This window comes from Leptonychotes weddellii, chromosome 14, assembly GCF_054177405.1.
Source record: "Leptonychotes weddellii isolate Sample4059 chromosome 14, ASM5417740v2, whole genome shotgun sequence".
Taxonomy (NCBI): domain Eukaryota; kingdom Metazoa; phylum Chordata; class Mammalia; order Carnivora; family Phocidae; genus Leptonychotes; species Leptonychotes weddellii.
Genome location: NC_138382.1, coordinates 73569229 through 73591894, shown reverse-complemented (window position 1 = coordinate 73591894; position 22666 = coordinate 73569229). Strand labels below are relative to the sequence as shown.

General features: G+C 55.1%; 1 protein-coding gene and 1 long non-coding RNA gene across 4 annotated transcripts; one reads left to right on the top strand and one right to left on the bottom strand.

Annotated features, from left to right (window-relative positions):
- The first annotated feature begins 648 nt into the window (after positions 1–648).
- Positions 649–21632, top strand: FPGS (folylpolyglutamate synthase). Of its 3 annotated transcripts, XM_031039998.2 has the most exons (16): positions 649–701; positions 793–1005; positions 12459–12587; positions 12672–12725; positions 12810–12874; positions 15113–15227; positions 15366–15446; positions 15550–15611; positions 15691–15793; positions 16030–16107; positions 16337–16484; positions 16588–16677; positions 17656–17806; positions 18077–18152; positions 18934–19000; positions 19998–21632. In XM_031039998.2, the coding sequence occupies exons 1-16, from the start codon at positions 681–683 to the stop codon at positions 20405–20407; spliced, it is 1863 nt and encodes a 620-aa protein (XP_030895858.1). In that variant the 5' UTR covers positions 649–680; the 3' UTR covers positions 20408–21632. The 3 variants fall into 3 exon arrangements, with proteins under 3 accessions (XP_030895858.1, XP_006744208.1, XP_081659791.1); XM_006744145.3 differs by lacking the exons at positions 649–701; positions 793–1005 and adding an exon at positions 11088–11283; XM_081803665.1 differs by lacking the exons at positions 649–701; positions 793–1005 and adding an exon at positions 11545–12026.
- On the bottom strand, positions 21287–22660 carry LOC145717137 (uncharacterized). Its single transcript, XR_014140171.1, has 2 exons — positions 22202–22660; positions 21287–22072 (listed from the first exon to the last, which is right to left on the bottom strand). It is a non-coding gene; the product is annotated as an uncharacterized LOC145717137 (long non-coding RNA).
- Positions 22661–22666: the final 6 nt, after the last annotated feature.

Genomic DNA, 22666 nt, shown 5'->3' with positions numbered 1-22666 from the left:
TATTTTAAGCCAACAAAGCAGGCCCTAAGCCCTGGAGCTGCTGGCTCTGAGCTCCCCCAACACAGAACTCCCCCGAGAGGGGGCTGGACTAGCCGGCCTCAGACCCTGGTGTGCTGGAGGGGTTGCCCCGGTGGAGGGGGCTGGCTGGGAAAAGCTCCCAGGGGGCAGGGCCGCGTGGGGCATTCCCCTGCGGCACCTAGAGGAGGGCCTGGCATCTGCGAGTCCCCACTACCACACTGAGTCAGCCCACACAAGCAGTGATTGAAGAGGCCGTGTCTTGTCAGGGGGAAAGGCCTCCTCCAGCTCCTTTGGGCCGGCTCTCCGTGTCACCTGGCAGGCCAGGAACTCGGTCTGTGTCCTGGCTCCTTTTTGAGCACATGATTTGGTGAAACACAGCTTCTCCCCCACAGCAGGCTCTGACTCCTCAGGTCAAGGGTGCCTGGGTGCCCCCTTGGGGGTGGGGACTGCACACAGGGCCGGCGCAGAAATGGCCCTAACCATAAGTGGATGTGGGCTGTGATAACAGAGGCCAGATAAGGCCAGCCCCAGGGTCTGGAAGTCTTCCAAGTGCTCCCTTCTCTGTGCACCCCTGCCTGCCCACTCACCTATTTAACCTTCCCTGGGCTATTATTTAACTCGGGAGATTCCCCAGAGAGGTCCCTCCCCGGGCCGATCCCAGGATGAGAGCAGACACCTATCAGGTAAGACTGTCCTCCCCGCACACAGGGGAGGCCTGGACCAAGGGGCAGGGAGAGGGAATCCCCAATATTACCCCTCCTCTCTCTGGCCCAGCTGAACCTCAGGCGGAGCAGGCTTGACAGAGGTGCCCTCACCCATGAATCACTTTGTGCCCAGCCTCGCTGGGGTGCGGGAAGCCCGGGGATGAAAGGTGCCAGGTCCCTGGCAACCCTCTGGCCGGCGGCTGAGAAGGTGTGGTGGAGAGCAGCCATGGAGCGACCAGGCCCATCTGCGAGTCCTCTGTCAGCTAAAACTGCCTCCTTCCAGGTAGGAGAGCTTCGTTACTTTGGGACTGCCTCTCCAAGCTTCCATTTCTTTCCTCTGTGTAATGTGTGTAAATACCCCTCGGGGCCCAGCGCCATCAACAATGATAACCCCACACGTGGCAGGGCCCCAGGGGCAAACCTTGTCCTCGCTAAACCTTGTTCTACTGGCTTGGGGTGATCAGGGGCCCTGCTGCGGGCCCCTTCAGACCCAGCTGGCTTCACCTTCAGACCCAGCTGGAGGCTCCAGGGAAGCTCCTGCCTACTGTGGTGGCTGGGGAGCTCTTGCGGGGGGGTCTCCAGAGCAGAACTGACAGCAGGCCTGGGAGGTGCTGAGGCCCCCTCCTGGGGCTTCCGGTGCTCCAGGCACTGTGGACGTGGTTTCTAGACTGAATCTCACCGGATTTAACTCTGCTCTGTCAGGAAGGCTTGTTAGCTCCATTTAACTAATAATAATAGTAGTAATAACGGCAACCCTGGTCCCATGCTTCCTACCTGCTGGCCCCATCCAGTGCCCATGCTGTCTTCGTTTTATAGATCCGGAAGGTGTGGTTGTGAGCAGTTAGGGACCTAGCCCGTTAAAGATTTCTTTTTTTTTTTTTTTTTTAAGATTTTATTTATTTATTTGACAGAGAGAGAACACAAGCAGGGGGAGTGGGAGAGGGAGAAGCAGGCTTCCCGTGGAGCAGGGAGCCCGATGATGCGGGGCTCGATCCCAGGACCCTGGGATCAGGACCTGAGCCGAAGGCAGACGCTTAACCATCTGAGCCACCCAGGCGCCCCCACCCTGTTAAAGATTTCTAACCCCCATCTGGAGCTTGCTCTGGGCTCCAGGCCCAGCACCCTCTCATTCTGCCTCACCCCACCCCTCTGAGGTGGGCACGACAGCGACCCCTGCTTTACAGATGAGGAAATGGGGCTCAGAGAGGTGAGGAGACTGGCCCAGGCCGCCCACTCTGGCTCCTGCGAACACTGGCAGGAGCTGGGGTAGAACCGGCCAGGCTGCAGGAGTCCAAGCGAGGAGATCAAGGTTCAGGACCCGACAGGCACTAGACCAGTCTCTTGGCCTCATCAAGCCTCAGTTTTCTCCTCTGCTGAATGGGCACACAGCGAGTCAGTGCCTCCCTCCCTCTCGGGGCTGTAGTCTGAAGCCCAGTCCAGCACTGTAAGGCTGCCGTCAGCCAGTGTCCCCTGGAGCTGCATGCCAGGCCAGACCAGGCCAGGCCGCCCTTACCCAGACCGTCCTGGCCCACAGAACCTTCTGCCCAGCAGCAGAGGAGGGGTGGCCTCAGATGCCAGGGTTTGAGGTCATCCAGGCCCCCTTACCTGAGAGGCCAGGACCCTAGGGAGGTGAGGTGACTTGCCCAGGGTCACACGGTGTGGGTCCCCTCACCAGGGGAGAGAGAACTGAGGACCCCAAGGGCTGTGGGGTATCGACATTTCACATGGCTCCTGGAGGCAGTAGGGCCTCCCTCTGAAGTAAGAGCCAGCTCAAGGCCAGAGCCCCATTGATCAAATGACCAGGTCACCTGGCAGGACATGGGGGGGAGGGTCCAGGGGTGACCTGGGGGTGGAGTCTGGGGCCCAGCATGACAGACACCTGTGAGTGACTGAGCTGTTTTCCCTAGTAGGCCTTCCTCTGCCTCCCCTGAGAAATGGGTCCAGGAACAGAAGCAGTGCGTAAAGATCTCTGCACAGTGCTGATGTTTAGAAAGAATTTGTGTTAACTATTATTTAAGAAAATCCAAGTCACCAATAAAATAAAATAAAAAAAGCCAGGGATTCCCAAGCTTGATCAGAGGTTCTAAATCAGAAGCGGCTGGGGGCACCCGGCTGGCTCAGTTGGTGAAACACGCTACTCTTGATCTTGGGGTTGTAAGTTCAAGCCCCACACTGGGTGTAGAGAAAAAATAAAATCAAAAAATAAATAAATCAGTAGCGGGGTGGAATCAAATGGAGCTGGGACTGAGCCGAATCCTTGCTCTGCCACTTGTCAGCTGGGGAACTTCACGCAGGATTCTGCACCTCTGGCCCTCAGTTCCTTCCTGGTCAAAGGTGCTCAGCACAGCACCTGCCAAGGAGGAGACTCATAAATCTCACACCCCAGGGAGGAGGTGCTGAAGATAATTGTGGTTGCAGAGTGAGATAACCAACTGAAAAAAGAAAAAAATTCCGGACACTTTCTCCCCCTCTGAAGGTGAGTGAGATAGCTGACCATAGGTTTGAGCAGAGAAGGCGTCAGCCAGCTCAAAGAGCACTCAGACCCCTGGGGAGGAGGCTGGACTGAAACCAGCCTTTCTGGGGCCTGGCGCATTGCAAGGCCTCGTGCCACACGCCTGGTGCCCTCTGAGGGCCCCTCTTGGCCATTGAGTGGGGAACCCCAGGAACACCCCAAGAACATCCGTGGAGCCATGCCTGGTTCCAGGTCAGCTGTGGCCCCTTGCTGGGCCTCGGTGTCCCCAGCTGCTGAACAAAAGGGCAGATGGTGGGCACAGTGTGGCAAGAGGATGACATTTGAGCAGAGACCTGGGATGATGGGGAGTCAGTCATGGGAACTTTTGGGGGAAGAATGTTTCAGGCAGAGGGAACCATCAGTGCAAAGGCCCTGAGGCTCTGTCATGCATTCGCTCTGTGTGACCTTCAGCTGGCTGAGTAACCCCTCTGTGCCTCAGTTTCCCATGTGTATAATGAGGATAATCACAGTGCTGGAAAAGCTGTTGTGAGGATGACATGAGTACCTTTAATGCTAAGGGCTCACTGGCCATGGACCTTTGCAGAGATGATGGGCTGTGAGCCGGTGTATCTGAGGATTACAGAAGGCCAGCAGGGCCGGGGGTGATGGTAAGAGATGGTAAGTTCAAAGGTTTGGATGTCACCCGAAGTGCTATGGGAATTCACCGGAGGGGTTTCAGCAGAAGAGAGACAAGATCTGATCTTCTTTAAAAAATGACAAGAGAATGCTTTTGGGGGTCAAGAGGAGCAGCAGCAAGACTCCAGGGCAGATCAGCAGTGGTGACGTGGAGGGAAGTCTGTGGCTGCTGGAGAGGCTGTGCATTGGTGGGGTTGGAGGGCGAGGGAGAGGGCAACCCAAGGTGAGAGCAGCTGGGCAGATGGTGAAGCTGTGTCCCAAGCTGCGGAGACCTGGCTCGTTTCAGGGAGGAACACAAGGGAACACCGGCTATGGGTGTGACGGTTTAAGATGCCTGCTGTGGTCAAGCCTGGGGGAGATGTCAGGACGCCTCTCGTGTCCGCAGCTCAGGGAAGAAGGGCATTTGAAAGTCAGACATCATCCCAGACCTGGGACCTTGGAGAGAGAGAAGCATGAGCCCTGGGCCCTCCAATATGAGGATGCTGGGGGGACAGGGGGGGACGGTGCAGCCAAGCAAGAAGAAAGAAGAAGTAGAACCAGGGAGGGAGGTGTCAGGGAAGCCCAGAGAACAAAGGGTTTCGGGAAGGAGGGCATCATGAGCCTTGGATTGTAAACCTGCCATCTAAGATGGAGGGTGATCAACATAGCCCGTGGGGCTCTGAACACAGTTCCAACTGTTTCCTCAAGGTCAGTTTTAGAAGTGGAATTGCAGAATCAGAGGGAGGCCCGTTTTTAAGGCCCCAGTTGCCCTCCCAGTAAACTAAAGCCATGGACGCCTTAGTAGCCGGACTCAGGGTAGGGATTTGCTACAGCCGCACCACTGAGGATATGGAATTCCGTCTAAGGCAAGTTTTCTTCCCCCAGTTACAGAAAAGTGTTTTCTTATAGGCCATTGGATGTAAATAGATATTCAGTGGTGGAGGAGTCCTTATGTTTATCAGAGGGTCAAAACCCTGGGGTGGCTGTCAGGCTTCTGCACAAACCTGCCAATGAGCTTGAACCTCCCTTGGTCTCCACAAGGGGGAAAGGGACATCTGGACCCCTCTAGTCCAGGCTCTCTGGCGTACAGTGGCCTTTGGAGACTCTTGTCCTCAGTGAAATACCCACCCATATATATCCCCAGGAATTATGGGCTGGGGCAGAGCTCATTTCAGCTCTCACGCTACTAAGGAGGAGACCAAGGGTCAGACAAGATCAGAGAAGGCAAGCAAACTGCTCAGGGTCACATAGCACATTGACAACAGGTGAACCTCCATTTCTCCACCTATAAAATGGGGCCAACTTCTAATTCACACAATTTTCAAGAACTTGAAAAGAGATTGCAATGTCAAGTACAAGGATAAGTGCTTAATAGATGTTAGCTGAAAGCAACCTGCCTGAAAAAGCAAAGGAGAAAAGCATAGGGGAAATGTATTTCAGGCAAAGGTAAATGTGAACAAAAGCTTGGAGGTGGAAGACACCGAGGCCAATTCCTACAGTCCTTGCCAGCTGCAAGGATGGTGCCCTGTGGGGTGGATGAGGTGGGAGGTGGGTAGAAGCCAGGCAACGGTGAGCTTATGGGCTTTATTAATCTGGAGGGCATGATGGGCCAAGAGAGGGGACAGTGACTCAGGCAGATCTGAGTTTAGAAGGTCCACCCTGGGGCCCACCTGGGGCCTTTGCTGACTTGCTGTGTGACCCCAAGCTGTCTCTGTCCCTCTCTGGGACTCAGTCTCCTGTCTCTATAGCAGTGAAGATGGCTCTGATCACGGTTATCAGGGTTTGCAAATATGTATCTTCCTTTCTGAGTTTCCTTCTTTACTGTCTTCCCACCTTGGACAGGGAGCTCTGCAAGCAGGACTTTGTCATCTGTCCCCAGAACCCAGGGTCTCCAGCACCAAGCCCAGGGTCTGGCACAGAGGTGAATGAGTGAATAGATGAATGAATGGATGGATGGATGACACCCTTTCCCTTTGGGAGGGTGGGGGTAAAGTAGAATCCCCGGCTCTTACTCCACACACACCTGCAGATCTGCCTCTAGAGGGTGGACACTGACCCACTTGCCAATTTTCTTGCACCCTTGTTTTCTTTTTCTTTTTTTCTTTTCTCTCTCCAGACAATGGCTTTCTTTGTATTGTTCTTTCTGGAGAGCAAGAACACTTTCATGCTGGCACCAAAAAGCCAACATTTGTCCTCCAGGTGTGTGATGAAGGTGCTTTTGATTTTCTCCTTTACACATTTCTCTGTTTCCTTCATGAACATCTGTGGCCTTCAAAAGAAAAAGCAATGATACAAAAGAGGTTAGCAGATTACACGTACAAATGATTTTTAAACATAAGAAAAAGTGCTCAGCATCCTCCAAATAAAATAAATGCAAGTGATAACTACCTTGAGAATCCATTTCTCCACCTATGCAATTGGCAAAGATCAAAGGTGGCTAAGGTCTGTGTTGGTGAGGAAATGGCTGGCTTGTGCATGCTTGGGCATGGGGGTGGAAACTAATCCTACCTATCCTTTTGGAAGACAATGTGTATGTGTATGTGGCAATATGTATGAAGGTGTTGAATGCCAATCACCTTTGACCCAGCAATTGCACTTCCTGGAATTCATCCATCAGATGTCCTCACACATGGAAGAAATGATGAGGGTAAAATATTACCCATTGCAACATTGCTTGTGATGACAAAATATTAGAAACCTAAATGTCCATCATTAGGAGACTGGCTGAATCCACAGTAATACTTCCACACCAGGGAGTACTGCTCAGCTTCAAAAAAATAAATTAGCCAATGAGGCAGCTCTTATGTACCAACACAGTCCAAAATAAGGTCCAGGATATAAAGGTACATGGAAAAAGTACACTGCAGATTTGTGTATATAGTCTACTATCTGTAAGTATAAAAGGGAAATCTCTATATATTTATATTTGCTTGCAAATGCATAACATATCTCTGGAGCAATCATGGGAAACATAACTGATTGTTTTGTTTTTTAAAGATTTTATTTATTTATTTGAGAGAGAGAATGAGAGACAGAGAGCGCGAGAGGGGAGAGGGTCAGAGGGAGAAGCAGACCCCCTGCTGAGCAGGGAGCCCGACGTGGGACTCGATCCCGGGACTCCAGGATCATGACCTGAGCCGAAGGCAGTCGCTTAACCAACTGAGCCACCCAGGCGCCCTGTTTTGTTTTTTTTTAACTGATAGCTTTTGGAGAGGGGAATTAGGATGCTGGGAACTGGCGTGGGAGGGAAGCTTTTCATTGTACCTTTTTTTTGTACTTATATTTGAATGATATGATGTATTATCCATTCAAAAAATATTAGGATTTATTTTATTTTGATTTTTTAAAATCTTTTCTAGAGAGTGCATGGGGTGGGGGGAGGGGCAGAGGGAGAGAGAGAGAGAGAGAATCTTTAGCAGGCTCCATGCCCAGCGCGGAGCCTGCCGAGGGGCTTGATCTCACAACACTAAGATCATGACTTGAGCTGAAATCAAGAGTCAGACATTTAACCGACTGAGCCACCCAGGCGCCCCCCACCTTCCCCCAAAATATTAGAATTTAAAAACAAAATAAAAATAGGAAAAGTTTTAATAAGGAAAAGAAGATAACTCTATTCTTAATGACTTAAATGACTCCTACAAATTTCCCAGTGTCAGTGGCTATGATGAACATTTCCTTGGAGACCATGGAGTAGAGGTCCAGGGGAAAGGTGACATGACCTGCCCAAGGCCCCTGGGTGGCTTTGCCAAGGCCCCAGTCACCACTTATAATTTCCTGCACAACTGGGATGAACCAGGTAGACCCCTGGAATTTTCTGGGCTGCTGCTTGCTTTCATGCTTGTGCATCTATTTCTATTTCCAACTGGAGCTGAAGTCAGTAGCTCGATGATTTTCAAGATTGCAAATTCACAGGGATCTAGAGAAGGCCTGAGGGGAAAATTGACACAAACTTCTTTGCTCAGGGCAAAGAGAAAGAGATTAGTTAAGATTCAGGAATGTAGGGGCGCCTGGGTGGCTCAGTTGGTTAAGCGACTGCCTTCGGCTCAGGTCATGATCCTGGAGTCCCTGGATCGAGTCCCGCATCGGGCTCCCTGCTCAGCAGGGAGTCTGCTTCTCCCTCTGACCCTCCTCCCTCTCATGCTCTCTGTCTCTCATTCTCTGTCTCAAATAAATAAATAAAATCTTTAAAAAAAAAAAAAAAAAGATTCAGGAGTGTAGACAAGCTGACCTGGGAGGAGGGAGTCTCCCTCCTGGGATCTCATTTTCCCTGCCATCTCATTCTTGGAGGAATGACCCAGAGCAGGATGTTAATACTAGTACCTGTCGGGGCACCTGGGTGGCTCAGTCGTTGGGCGTCTGCCTTTGGCTCAGGTCATGATCCCTGGGTCCTGGGATCAAGCCCCATGTCAGGCTCCCTGCTCCGTGGCAAGCCTGCTTCTCCCTCTCCCTCTCCCCCTCCCCCTGCTTGTGTTCTCTCTCTCTCGCTGTGTCTCTGTCAAATAAATAAAAAATCTTAAAAAAAAAAAATACTAGTACCTGTCTTATAGGGTCATGACAGATAAATGACCAACTATATAGAAAGTGTTTAGAACAGGGCCTGGCTCAGAGAAGCGCTCCTTAACTATTTGCTTAGTATCTTCGAGGGATCCCTGTAAGCTTATTGTTGACTAAGAGTGTTAAGAGGCAGAAAATAGGGGCGCCTGGGTGGCTCAGTATGTTGGGCGTCTACCTTTGGCTCAGGTCATGATCCCAGGGTCCTGGGATCGAGCCCCGCATCGGGCTCCCTGCTCAGCGGGGAGCCTGCTTCTCCCTCTCCCACTCCCCCTGCTTGTGTTCCCTCTCTCGCTGTGTCTCTCTGTCAAATAAATAAATAAAATCTTTAAAAAAAGAAAAAGGCAGAAAATATTGTTATGTGCATCGACAAAGTCCTATAGATGTCTAGATGTGTCTGTCATCTCATGTGCTTAGAAAACTGTGGGATGCATACTTGGATGTCACCAAAGGTGGAAGGTAAGGGGTGAGGGTGAGCAAAAGAAACCGTTTGTTTTTTATTTTTAAAGATTTTTATTTTTAAGTAATCTCTGCACCCAACATGGGGCTCTAATTTATAACCCCGATATCAAGACTTGCATGCTGTATGGACTGAGCCCGCCAGGATCCCACAAAGAAAAACATTTAAAGCTCCTTTAAAAGATCATTTGTATGCAGTTATTATGCAGTGTATGCATAAGCATAGAGAACATTTCAATGATGAAGAAGAAGAGGAAGAAGAAGAGGAGAAGGAGAAGAAAGCCAAGAAAGAAGCACCTTTCTATTTCCCATGGAGCCAGGGTCAGGGTGCCCAGCAGTGATGTGAAGAGCAGAAGTCCAGCCAATGATGGAATCTTTCCAACATACCATGTTTATTTCAAAATCAAACAATCTGATAAATATTTACCCCCAATGCTGGCAGGAAAGAGGGAGGAAAAACAACATCCCATCAGTTGTTTGAAGGATTGTCTTTTGTCTGTGGGGACTTCCCTAGAGGGTTGTCTGTAGCAACCCCCTGCCCCCACCCCCCAAAATCTACACATCTTTCTGACACCTGAGATATAAAAAGGGAATCTCCAAGTCAGGTCAGCTGTGGAGGGCATGGGAGCCTTTGCTGCCAGGAGCTGTCTGCCCCGGTGCCCAGGCTGCCAGCCTTTGGATGGATGGGGATTCTTCACTGGTGACTGTCGCTTCAGCCTTCCTGGTGTGGCTGATAGTCAGATTGCTCTGTTGTGCTCCTTCACCTTCTCCTAAAGATGCATTCTCTTATTTCTAAACTTGCACACTGAAGAATGCAACATCTTGATTAGCTTGCTTAAGGAATGTCATAAAAATCACAGCATTCTGAAATTGTTTGGTCATTGCAATGATCTCGATCAGGGAGATGAGAAAATGCTTGAAGAATGAATACAAGGAAAAGAGGACCAAGAGCAGGGAGCATGGCAATGCCACGCAAAAGAGACTTTTTAATCCCTCAGAGGGATCTGAAAAATAAATTACAGGCATATCTTGTTATATATTAAAAAAAAGGAATCTCCATGCTACTTTTTCCATGCTAGCAGTTGGGGCCAAGAAGGTCAAAATCAGGAAAAAGTCCTGGATGAGTCCTCCTCACCCATAGCTAGGATAGATTACTGTCTCCTCCCCACATGGCTCTCCAATTCATTCTCCACACAGTAAGTCTTCCAAAGTGCAAACCTGATCTTGTCATCTTTTTTTTTTTTTAAGATTTTATTTATTTATTTGAGAGAGAGAAAGAGAGCGAGCACAAGCAGGGGGAGCGGCAGAGGGGGCGGGGCGGGGAGAAGCAGGCTCTCTGCTGAGCAGGGAGCCTGAGGGAAGAGGGTGATAGGTCCCAGGACCCACAGATCATGACCTGAGCGGAAGACAGACGCTTAACCGACTGAGCCACCCAGGCGCCCCTTGTCATTTTTCTTTAAGGCCATTTTATTGTTGTCCAAATTTAATCCAAATTTCTTAGGCTACAAGGTCCCGCTGGATCTGGCATTCTGGGGCAACCGGGCCCCCACCCGGTGGAAGTGCAGTTCCCTCGGGCTAGTTAGTTCTCTTTCTCTCCTCCCTCTCTCTCTCCCCCCACCCTATTCACCCCTCCCTCTCTTCAGTCCTTTGCTTTTCAAACGCATTCTCTCCCTTTGCCTGGAAACCTCTCCCAACCCCCCACCCGCTCCGCCACCTCGCTGACTCCGCCTCATCCCCAGGCCTCTGCCAGAATGTCGCTTCTTCCAGGACGCCTTCCCAGGCTGCCCAGGGACGGCAGTGACCCCAGTAGCGAAGGTGCTTGGGTTTTGGTCTATTGCCTCCCAATCGGGTTGTCAGATTCAGAAGTGCAGAGGCCCAATACCCGCAGCCTGCGGTCTCTGCGTTAAGCCTCGACCTTTCGGGGCTTGAATTCAACGACCTCCATACAGGTGTACGCTAGCTGCGTCTTCTATCCCGGCTCAGAGTTAGTTCTGGCGGATCACCAGAACGAGGGTTGCAGACTGGGACTATTTTTGGGGTGTGGCCAGGTCCTGGCGAAGCTGAGTGCGTGCACAGAACGCCGCGGAGAGCGTGCCCCTCACAAACAGGGACGAAGCCCTCCACCCCGCCCCCGGGCCTGCCCCTCACAAATATGGCACCCCGCGGATTCCTATTGGTTCCGGAAGACTCCCTGGGCGATGCTGACTGGCGGAGGGCAGGGGCGGGGCGGGGCGGGGCGGGGCGTCTCCGGCCCGGGCCTGGCGAGTGGTAACAGGCGCTAGGAGTATGTCGCAGGCACGCTGCCACCTGCGTGCCGCTCTCTTCCTGGCAGCAGTTTCTCCGCGCGGTGCAACGACCGGGGTCACGGCGCGGCGAGGGTTGAGCGCGTGGCCCGCGCCGCAGGAGCCCGGCATGGAGTATCAGGTATCCGGCGGGCAGACGGGCGGTACTGCGACGACACGTGGGCCGGGCCTGAGCCACACAGCGTCTGGACTCCGCGGCCTGAGGCTGGGATGGACTGGGAACCTGGCAGTGGGGGACTCGGGGGCGGGGACAGGGACCAGGAAGTTGGGTCTGGGCCGCGGGTTCTGGGAATGCTGAGGCTCAAGTGTCCCGCCTTAGTGGGAAGGGGCGCCCAGTGATAGGAGGTCCAGAGCCCCAGCTAGCGGTTGGGGCGTGGGGGGTGGGAGGGGAAAGAGTTTCAGGAGTTCAGACTTGAGAGATCCAAGAGTTGATATATGGGGTTGGAGTCTCCAGGATTCAGGAGATCGAGATCCAAGTGCCAGGAATTGGAGGCAGGCAGGAATCAGGGGTGTTGGTGGGGGTAAGATTCTGGAAAACAAAATTTCCACCTGGCTCTGTTGTAAGGGCCGGTTTCCATAGACCACACCTGTTGCCTGCCAGGCAGATGACACAGTTTAATGGGTGTGGGGCTGCCGACCAGCTGTTGAGGCCCCTAAGGGGAAATAAATAGCATCTCCACTGTCAGCCCCAGTGGACTCTCCTGAGGCTGCAGCTACCCACCTTCCTGGCTGGGTGACCCCGGGCATGCCCTTCTTCCTTGGAGCCTCCTCTTCCCCATCTGGATGCTTCAAGCAGCTCTTCTTTGGGTCAGAATGTGGAACCCCATTCTCAGGGTTGGGCATGGAAGCCTCCAGGGATCCCTGGTTCGAATTCTTCCTGTTCTAAGACCCCAGCCTTCTGTGGTTCTGCTCCTGCACCCCCTCACTCCCCCCTCCCAATTTAGGGCCCAGTATAGCTATGGACGTCATTGGAGGGAATGAGGGCAAAGGCCTGGGTGTGGGGGGTGAAGATTGGGAAGCCCAAACTGGGAACAGGAAGCAAGGCTTCTCCCGTTAGTCACTTAACCTGCTTTGCCTGACACTTGTGGGTGGGGCCAAACTGCCCCAGGCTCCCATCTCTGCCGGAGCTGGAAAGATGCCACTTCTCTCCCACCAGTGCCTAACCTCAAGGCTGGGGCAATGGGGCTGGCATTGGTAGGCTTGGTGCCCTGGCTTGGCAACTGATGCCTGGGGTCTCTCTGTTTCTGTGGACTGTTGGTGAGTCTTAACATGCTACCTGCGGACTGTGGTTGCCAGGATGCTGTGCGCACACTGAACACCCTGCAGACCAATGCTGGCTACCTGGAGCAGGTAAAGCGCCAGCGGGGTGACCCTCAGACACAGCTGGAAGCGATGAAGCTGTACTTGGCCCGGAGTGGGCTGCAGGTAAGGTGTGCAGGGCCTGGGACCACCCCAACCCCCACCCCCACCCATGAGTCTGTGGCTGAGGCATTTGTCTATATGTCTCAGGTGGAAGACTTGGACCAGCTGAACATCATTCACGTCACTGGGACCAAGGGGAAGGTGAGGGATAGGACTCAGGGATAAGGTATTCACCTGATGGGGTGGGAGGGTGGGGCCCGCCCAAACAAGACCTTTTCTTTCTAGGGTTCCACGTGTGCCTTCACCGAACGTGTTCTCCGCAGCTATGGCCTGAAGACGGGATTCTTTAGGTACTGAGGTGTGGAGAAATATGGGATCTCTTAGCTCTCTGGGGGCACCGTGGAACCAACTAGCAGGAGCTCAGCTGCCTGTCTCTTTGCCCAATGTTGATTGATTCAATAACCATTCCCTTAGCTTTTATTTTATTTATTTTTTAATTTTTTTAAAGATTTATTTATTTATTTATTTGAGAGAGAATGAGAGAGAGCATGAGAGGGAGGAGGGTCAGAGGGAGAAGCAGACTCCCTGCCGAGCAGGGGACTCGATCCCAGGACTCCAGGATCATGACCTGAGCCGAAGGCAGTCGCTTAACCAACTGAGCCACCCAGGCGCCCCTCCCTTAGCTTTTAACATATTGGCCAAAGTTTGTGGCAGTCTTTAATTTTCGTAATGAAACAAATTCGGGAGGGGGGCAGCAACTTGAATGTGTAAATGAAGTACATAGCTAGAGTCATCAGGTACCTTTTTATTAAATTCCATGTACAGCTTTTATTAAGATTATTTTATTTTTAGGGGTGCCTGGGTGGCTCAGTCGGTTAAGCGGCTGCCTTCGGCTCAGGTCATGATCCTGGGGTCCTGGGATCGAGCCCCACGTCCGGCTCCCTGCTCAGCGGAGAGCCTGCTTCTCCCTCTCCCTTTGCCTGCCACTCTGCCTACTTGTGCTCTCTCTCTCTCTGTCAAATAAATAAATAAAAAAAAATCAAAAAAAAAATTATTTTATTTTTAAGTAATCTCTGAACCCAATGCGGGGCTTGAACTCACAACCCCACAATCAAGTGTTGCATGCTCTACCAACTGAGCCAGCCAGATGCCCCCACATACAGCTTTAAAATCACAGAGAAGTATTTATCACTTCAGATGTCTTTGCAGTGAGGAGCAGAAGATCTGGCTTGTTAGGGCTTAAGCACTGAGGTAGTTTATTATGTCGGCGTGTCGAGGCCTGCCTTCCGCTCTGTCGGCCTCAGGTGCCGTGTCACTCTCCAGGCAGCATCTCCTCATGCTCGCCCTCAGGCACCCAAACTCACACCAGAGGATGGGGTATGGACCAGACGTGGGGCCCTCTTCCCTGCGCTGCATACACCTCTCCTTAGCTGGTCACCAGTAAAGCAGTGGGATTACGGTGGTGGTGAAGTCCTCAGGATTTGGTCCTTGAGGTGGAGGGACTTAAGATTTTTGCTTCCTTTTATTTTACAAGTTCCACCAAGTGACTTCTGTAACTGTCTGAAATCAGCTGACTGAGGCTCATTTCAGGCCATATTTTCTCTCCACAGTTCTTTGTTCAAAAGAAAGAAATGTAGGGAAGGACTTCTTTTTTCTTTTTTTTTTAAAGATTTTATTTATTTATTTGACAGAAAGAGGCAAAGCGAGAGAAGGAACACAAGCAGGGGGAGTGGGAGAGGGAGAAGCAGGCTTCCCGCCGAGCAGGGAGCCCGATTCGGGGCTCAATCCCAGGACCCTGGGACCATGATCTGAGCGGAAGGCAGACGCTTAACGACTGAGCCACCCAGGCGCCCCTAGGCAAGGACTTCTAATACAAGAGGGGCTTGGAGGATTCAAATATAAGCTGACGGACGATCTCTCTTCTAAAATAATTTCTGGGGTGGGGCAACCTGGCTGGCTCAGTGGGTGAAGCGTGCGACTCTTGATCTCTGGGGTTATGAGTTTGAGCCCCATGTTGGGTCTGGAGATTCCTTTAAAAAATAATGAAATCTTAACAAAAATGATTTTAAAGATATTTTTGGGGGTTAAAAATCCAGCCTTTGACTTCGGCCCATGTAGCCTTGTGGGTCGGCCTGGGGATGCATCTTGAGTACACAGACGGGGCCTTGCCCTCCAGGGCTGGAAGACACAGTGTGGGGGCAGATGTTGGCAGAGTGACTGATGGGTGTGTGATGGGTAAAGCACAGGGACTTGTTGGAGCCCAGAGCACATTCCTAATCAGCCTGTCGGGGTACCGAGTGGGGCGGGACAACTCAGTTGAGACGTGTGGAGTGAGCCAGGTGAGGGGGGCAGGCCGGAGGGGCTGGGCCACAGGGAACTGCTGGGATAAAGGAGGGGTGAAGCACAGAGGCCAGCAGCATCAGTCCCACCAGGACCTGGGAGGCTGGGTGAGGAGCTGGGACGCTGGAGGCCAGAGGGAGGTCACAGAAGGACTGTCAGCAGGGCAGTGCATGGTCAGATCTGGGTTTCTGAAGACAGATGGGAGGGGCTCGGGAAGGGAGTCCCGATGACCACAGGTCTCCCGGCAGCTCTCCCCACCTGGTGCAGGTGCGGGAGCGGATCCGCATCAACGGGCAGCCCATAAGCCCCGAGCTCTTCACCAAGCACTTTTGGCACCTCTACCACCGGCTGGAGGAGACCAAGGTGAGCGTGCAGGAGGACTGGTGGGTGGGCAGGGTAGGGGGCGCTGGAGAGACCCATAGGGTGCAGTACGTCCCAGAACCCCATCTCCCCAGAGCGGAGGTGACAGGGCCTTGGGCTCTGACATGTTCTTGTCCACAGGACAGCAGCAGCTGCGTCTCCATGCCTGCCTACTTCCGCTTCCTCACACTCATGGCCTTCCACATCTTCCTCCAAGAGAAGGTACGTGCCCACTCCCCAGAGTCCTGTGTCCGAGGCCATGGGGAGGGGAATCTCAGCAGGCTGGGTGCGCGGGGCCCCTGACGTGCCCCCTGGTCCTCTGCAGGTGGACCTGGCAGTGGTGGAAGTGGGCATTGGTGGCGCTTACGACTGCACCAACATCATCAGGTGAGGACCACTGCTTCAGGAGAAGGACGGTGGCCATGAGCCCAGGGCAGCGCCATCATGGCCTTTCTGTCTCCTGCAGGAAGCCTGTGGTGTGTGGCGTTTCCTCTCTTGGCATCGACCACACCAGCCTTCTGGGGGACACAGTGGAGGAGATCGCATGGCAGAAAGGGGGCATCTTCAAGGTACCAGGCAGCCCTGGGGACAGGAGGTACCTGGACGGCCTGGGCCTGGCCCTTAAGGCTCAGGCAAGCGGGGCTGGGACAGGGTCATCTGTAACCTGACTCAGGATAAGGTCTTGGGCATCAGCAGGGTCTGGAACAAGCGGGGTCTGGGGGGAGAGGTGAAGTGAGCTGCCCAGACCCAGGGACGGAGGACCCTCAGCAGCCCGTCTCCCTCCTTCCCTCCCTCTCCTCCCCAGCGTGGCGTCCCTGCCTTCACGGTGCTCCAGCCTGACGGTCCCCTGGCGGTGCTGCGGGACCGTGCCCAGCAGATCTCCGTGAGTCTGGAAGCCCTGGGGCGGGGGTGGCAGCTGACTGGGGAGGCACGTCATCCTTTTGGGCCTCAGTTTGCCCATCTGTGCAGTGAGGGGTAACCGCTCGTCCAGCTGGAGCACATTTTGGTTCTCGGATCCGAGCTTGGCAGGTTCTGGTTGATGTGGACAGATGGAAGGACTCACAGCGTCAGGGAGGGCTCCCTTGACCCAGTGTTGCCTGTCTCCTTGGCAGTGTCCTCTCTACCTGTGCCCGCCACTGGAAGCCCTGGAGGAAGGGGGGCCGCCGCTGACCCTGGGCCTGGATGGAGAGCACCAGCGGTTCAACGCCGCCTTGGCTTTGCAGCTGGCTCGCTGCTGGCTGCAGCAAAAGGGCCACCAGGGTAAGTGGGTGGCGCGTGGGGAGGGGGCATGTGGAGCCTGCCTCTGAAGGTCCCCTGCACACTCAGTCCACACAGCAGCCCCTCCCCCTCCCTTGCTCCTCAGGCCTCGGGGAGCTGAAGGTGTCTCGGCCCAGCGTCTTGCGGCAGATGCCCCTGGCACCCGTGTTCCAGCCCACGCCCCACATGCGGCATGGTGAGGCGGACCTTCCTGCCCAGCCAGGCCCCCTCAGATGGTTCTTTGAGTTTCCTGTTTGAGAGGTGGGGGCGGTTTGAGATGGTGCCCAGGACAAAGGCCTCTGAAGTCAGTGAGCTTCCCTGGTTCGTGGACTTTGAGCCTCCGTTTTCCCACCTGCCAAATGAGGTGATGACAGGACCCACTGTGAGGTGACATCACCAAGGGGCTGAGGCCAGGGCATGGTGGGTTTGGGATACAGCACCCAGTCAGTGGTTGCTGCTGTTACTGGCATTCTTTTTTTTTTTTTTTTTTTTAAAGATTTTTAATTTATTTGACAGAGACCCAGTGAGAGAAGGAACACAGGGGGAGAGGGAGAGGGAGAAGCAGGCTTCCCTCGGAGCAGGGAGCCCGATGCAGGGCTCGATCCCAGGACCCTGGGATCAGGACCTGAGCCGAAGGCAGACGCTTAATGATTGAGCCCCCCAGGCGCCCCGGTTACTGGCATTCTTGTCATCATTGTAAGACCATGAGGTCTGGAGAGAATAGACATATTCTCAGGCTTCTTGCTTCCCCCGCAACTTTCAGCCCATAGTAGGTGCTCATAGCAGCTAAACCCCTTTCGCCAATGATTCCAGTGCGTCCACTGTGTGCCAGGCCCCAAGTCAGGGCCATGACAGAAGCCAGGCAGATCTTGGATCACATCCCGGCACACTTGGCTCTGTGACCTAATCTCTCTGGGCTAAGGGCTCTCCGCCTACAGGTAATATGGGACTAATAGATGATAGGGCTGCTGGGAAGATTCCGTCAGAGGAGGCAGCCCGAGAGCTGCTCCCAGTGGCTGGCGCCTAAGAGTGAGCGGCAGCTTGGCTCATCGGCTGAGAGGGCGCAGGGTGGGCAGCCTCAGCCTCCGAGCAGCGAGCAGCAGGGGGCCCTGCGGGCAGGTTGTGTGTGTGAGTTGAGGACCGCGGTGGGAGCTGGCTGCCTTGCCCCCTGCAGGGCTTCGGGACACGGAGTGGCTGGGCCGGACGCAGGTGCTGCGGCGCGGGCCCCTCACCTGGTACCTGGACGGCGCGCACACCACCAGCAGCGTGCAGGCCTGCGTGCGCTGGTTCCACCAGGCGCTGCTCCGAGGCCACAGGCCTGGCCGGTGAGCTTCCGGGGCGGGGCTGCGCGGGGCCTGGCTGGGGGGAAGGGGGGTTGGGATAGGGTCGGGGTCAGGACTGGGCCGGGAGGGAGGGACGGGGCCTGGGGGGAGGGGTAGAGGGGCCAGATGCTGGGGGGCGCTGCTGGGACTGGATCAGGGAGGAGGAGGGGAAGCTTCTGGAGGAAGGATGGGGCAGGGCCCGCAGAGAAGGGTGGGAGGTACCCCTCTCTCACCACCCCCCCACCTGCCCTCCTCTCCGCACCCCCCCCCCAGCGGCCCTGAGGTACGCATCTTGCTCTTCAACTCCACCGGGGACCGGGATTCCGCGGCCCTGCTGAAGCTGCTGCAGGTGAGGGGCAGCTGGGGGGTGGTCGGGTTCTGGTGGCCCCTGGTTCTGGCCTTGGGATCCCCAGAGGTGCCTTAATCCCTGGGCCTCTGGCTCTGAAATGGGGCTTCCCTGAACGGTAGTGAGGATTAAATGTAAAGGCACCGGGCTCGTAGGGAGGTCTAGGCCCAGGTAGGTCACTGCCCTCACCCTGCGGGGTCAAGCTGAAGCCCAGAGTTAAAGGGAGGACCAGGTAGGGGCGTAAGGTATAGAACTCGCTTGGCATGCCCCTTCAACCACTAGCATATGACTCTAGACAAGAGATGGCATTTCAGAGATGGTTTAAGGAGTTTCTGAGTTAATAGAGCATGTAGGGGCCCCTCTCTGCTTAGGAAAGTTGAGGTGCCCTTAGCTGTCAGGGCCGAAGTGGGTTCTGGGGATCATTTCCTATTTCAGAGACCAGGAGGCTGAAGCTGTTCATCTCTCTCATTGTGCAGACAAAGCCTTTCACCATCCTGGATAGCTGGGTGGTCTTAAGCAAGTCCCCCTTCCCAGCCTCAGTGTTCCCATCTGTACAGTGGGCCATGTTGCCCAGGCCACGGGCCTGCAGGGTATACTGAGGTAGATGGGCCGCTGAGGGGCTATGGCTGGGTTTATAAAGTTTCACTCCAGTTTAGCTGGGTGGAGGCATCTCCAGAGATGGGGATGTTGTGGGGGGGGGCGCCCGGGGCTGCTGCTCTGTGCAAGTCGGGGTGGTGGGCCATCCTCTCGGGACTCTGACATCAAGTCCTTCCTCTTGGCCTAGCCCTGTCAGTTTGACTATGCTGTTTTCTGCCCTAACCTGACAGAGGTGTCGTCTGCTGGCAACGCAGGTAAGAGGTGACGGGCATGGCCTCTGGGTGTGAGCAGGGGGTGGAAGGCCCTCCAGTGGGCTGCTCTGATGGTGACAGTGGGGGCTTCGAAACGGGGGGTCCAGGGAAGGAGCTAGATTTATTTTACTGTAGAGATAAACACTCTTTGGTGCGTTTTGGATATTGTGACGGTGGTACCAGAACAGAATTACTGGTGGGGACGGGAATGGTTTTCAAACTGCAGGCTGCAACCCACTGATGGTTTTATAATCAATTTAGTGGGTATAAACCAGCATTTTTAAAATGAAATGCCTTGCACAAAGGGTAGGTATTGTTTTATGACGATTCTGTCCCAGACACCTGTATACACCTGTGGGAGTACTGAGTTGCCATCATAAAGTGTATTTTTTACTGTGGGTCACGTTCAAAAAAATTTGAAATAGTGTAAAAAAAAATGCAGATCCCCCAGCCCCACATCAGACAGTTGGGGAGAGTCCAGGAATCCGCATTCTACTCATGCCCACCTGTGTGCCGGACTCTGCTTTACAGTTGAAGGCAGTGAAGCTAGGGTGGGGAGATGTGTTCAGTGGACAAAAGCCCCAGCTTTGGAGCTAAGCTGCCTGGCCTGCTTCCCACCAGCTCTGGGACCGGTGGCAAGTCCCCATCTGCGTCTCCGTTTCCTCCCAGCACGGCCCACCGTGAGGCCCGATGGTGCGGGTAAAGGGCCTGGCTTTGTTTTTTTTTTTAAGATTTTATTCATTTGACAGAAAGACAGCGAGAGAGGGAGCACAAGCAGGGGGAGTGGGGGAGGGAGAAGCAGGCTTCTCGCTGAGCAAGGCCCCACCATGGGGCTCAATCCCAAGACCCTGGGATCATGACCTGAGCCGAAGGCACACGCTTAACGACTGAGCCACCCAGGCGCCCCAAGGGCCTGGCTTTGAGCAGGTGCTCACAACGTGCCTCCCCCGTCCCCCCCCCCGGTCCCTGTGGCTGACGTGCCCATCCTTATGCCCCGCAGACCAGCAGAACTTCATGGTGACCCTGGACCAGGTGCTGCTCCGTTGCCTCGCTCACCAACAGTACTGGAGCCACCTGGCCGAGGCGCAGGCCAGCCCAGACCTCTGGAGCCCCCCCAGCCCGGAGCCTGGTGAGCCCACATCCTCGCTGCTGGCTTCCCACCCACCCCGCACCCATAGCACCAGCTCCCTCGTCTTCAGCTGCATCTCGCACGCCCTGCAGTGGATCAGCCAAGGCCGGGACCCTGTCTTTCAGCCACCCAGTCCCCCACAGGGCCTCCTTGCCCACCCTGTGGCAGGCAGCGGGGCCGGCGTGCTCCGCGAGGCTGCCGCCATCCATGTACTTGTCACGGGCAGCTTGCACCTGGTGGGCGGCGTCCTGAAGCTGCTGGAGCCTGCCCTGTCCCAGTAGCCCAGGCAGTGGGGGTGGAAATGGGGGTTCTCCCACGCCTGCCTTGCAGCTCTCCATGAACTCCTGTTAGGTGCCTTTTGTTGTCAGCTTTTCGGATTCTGTCCAGAGTGGCCCAGGGGCCCGGGCTCTGGGCAGCAAGATCGAGGGCTAGAACGGGGGAGGCCAAGATGGGACATCCTCTGAGCCTAGGGTGCCTTTGGCCTCTCCTTCCTCCTGAGACAGCCTGAGGGCTTCCTGGTTTTCCCACTGTTGTAGCAGGCCAGACTATGCAGCCCACCTCCCTTGCCACCTTTGCCTGCCTCCTGGCTCCAGCCCAGCTCACTATGTGAGCTGCCTGGCCAGGCCTAGGGTCCTGCTGGGTGCTGGTTGATGGATTACCTCTTAGTGGCCTTCTGGGGAAGAGAGGGCTCCTGCCTGGGGTCCACTAGAGACAGAGGATGGCTGGAGTCAATTAAAGCCTTTAACTTTCTTAAAAAAGGAAATGGCAAAATGTTTGAGCGACTCAATCTCTAGCTCCGTTAGCACACAATAGGGGCATGAGGGCTGCAGCTGGTCCAGGAACTGGACAGGGGAGGAACCCAGGCTGTAGGGCCTGGGACAAGCCACCCCCACCCCTGGCCCCTGAGCCTCAGGGGGGTCTGTCTGCAGCCAGAACACTGGACTCAGGTCTGTTGGCCACAGGCCAGGCGCGGATTTACAGACCTCCCCCCAGAGACCTTGTGACAGATGAGGGAACTGTGGCTGGCTCAAATAAGACACGGTCCCTGGCCACAGTCACGTAGCCAATTCAGTGGCAGATTCAGGATTTGACCCCAGAGCTGTCACCTCCCCACCCATTTTAGGCTTCCCGCCCTTTGTCCCTGCCCAGCCCGGCACGGATTTCATGGTCTAATTTATTGGTGGTGAGTATATAGGGGTGGGTCCAGGCCAGACAGTAGGGCCACTTCCCATCAGATGCCTGCCTCGTTGGGGGGGGGGGGGTCCTCCATGTGACAGTTGCGGGAGGAGCTAGGGTCCCCACTTCCCAGGCTGGGCACCCCTAGGCTTCTGTTTCCCTTGCCAGAGTAGTGCCAGGCCAGGTGTGGAGGCCGCTGGGAGCAGGTCCAGGTGGCTCTGGGCTGGCCCTCTTCTGTTTCCGTGCAGGAGGCCTGGGTGAGTCTGTTTTGAGTTCTTCCCTCCCACCCAGCCCCGGTCACCAGGTGCTGGATCCAGGTGAAAACTACAGGGACTCGGTTTCTACAACAGTGTGGACTTGGAGGGCAGTGGTCTCCCTCTCCGTGGTGCTGGGCAGCCGTAGTCCGGGCCCACTGGGTTTGAAGGTTCGGTGGGGTGGGGGTACCCCCAAGGTGTTCCGAGCTCGTGCCCCTGCTGGCAGCAGACCTCTGAGAGGGAGGCAGGAGGGGTGGGTGCAGAGGGCATGGTCCATCCTTGGTCGAGTAGAGGGCTTGGGGTCCCGGGGTAAGTTCATGGCCAGTGGTTCCCAGCTGGTGGCTGCTGGGCGAGCGCTGCCTGGGGGGCCCGGAGGTGTCCGGGCCGGGTGCTACGCCACGCTGCTGGTGGAGCAGGGGGTGCTCTGGGTGCTCCCAATGCTGTGGTTGGTGCTACTGGTCTCTGAGGAGGCCGGGGCAGCCACCGCCACCACGGGCTCCCGCTTGCCGGGGGGACCTGGGGGCAGGGGCGGAGGTCAGGGCCCCGGCCGGGGCTCCCCACTCCCCCAGAGGCTCCCCCGGGCTCCCCCCGGTGATGGTGGCAGAGGGACCCTGAGCACTCATGGTGGGGGCCTGGGATACTCACGCGTGTGCGAGTAGATGTACCAGAGCGCGGCGGTGAGCAGGGCCCCAATGAGGAAGGCGCCGAAGGTGATGCCCAGCACAGCGGGCAGGACGAGGCCTTTGTCTGTGCACGCAAGGGAAGGATGGCTGCAGTCAGTGCTCTGGCCCCCTCCCTAGTCCCCTACCGTGTTGTGCTGGCCAGGGGCACAGGTTTGGGCGTCAGTCCCGGCTCGGCCACTGACCCTGACTTCTCTGGGTCTCAATCTTCTCATCTGGCAGATGGATTCATCACACCCATGCCTGGCACTGAGCCATGGCTGTTCTGACCATCCACGCAGCCAGGCCTTTGGGCCATGCCTCTGCCTTCCAAGGCTGATGGAGATGCACTTTTAGGGAGAATGGATGGTATAATCTGAGCTAAAAGTAAGTGGGGCCTGGGAGTGGGTAGGTAGGAATTCCTACTATGGTAGGAATGGGCCGGAGTACT

Excerpts from the sequence above, each read along its gene's own strand:
- FPGS (XM_031039998.2), top strand. The coding sequence starts at position 681 with ATGAGAGCAGACACCTATCAG. Across the intron at positions 15,794-16,029 it reads AGAAAGGGGGCATCTTCAAG|CGTGGCGTCCCTGCCTTCAC; the intron begins GTACCAGGCAGC and ends TCTCCTCCCCAG. Across the intron at positions 18,153-18,933 it reads CCCTGCTGAAGCTGCTGCAG|CCCTGTCAGTTTGACTATGC; the intron begins GTGAGGGGCAGC and ends CTCTTGGCCTAG.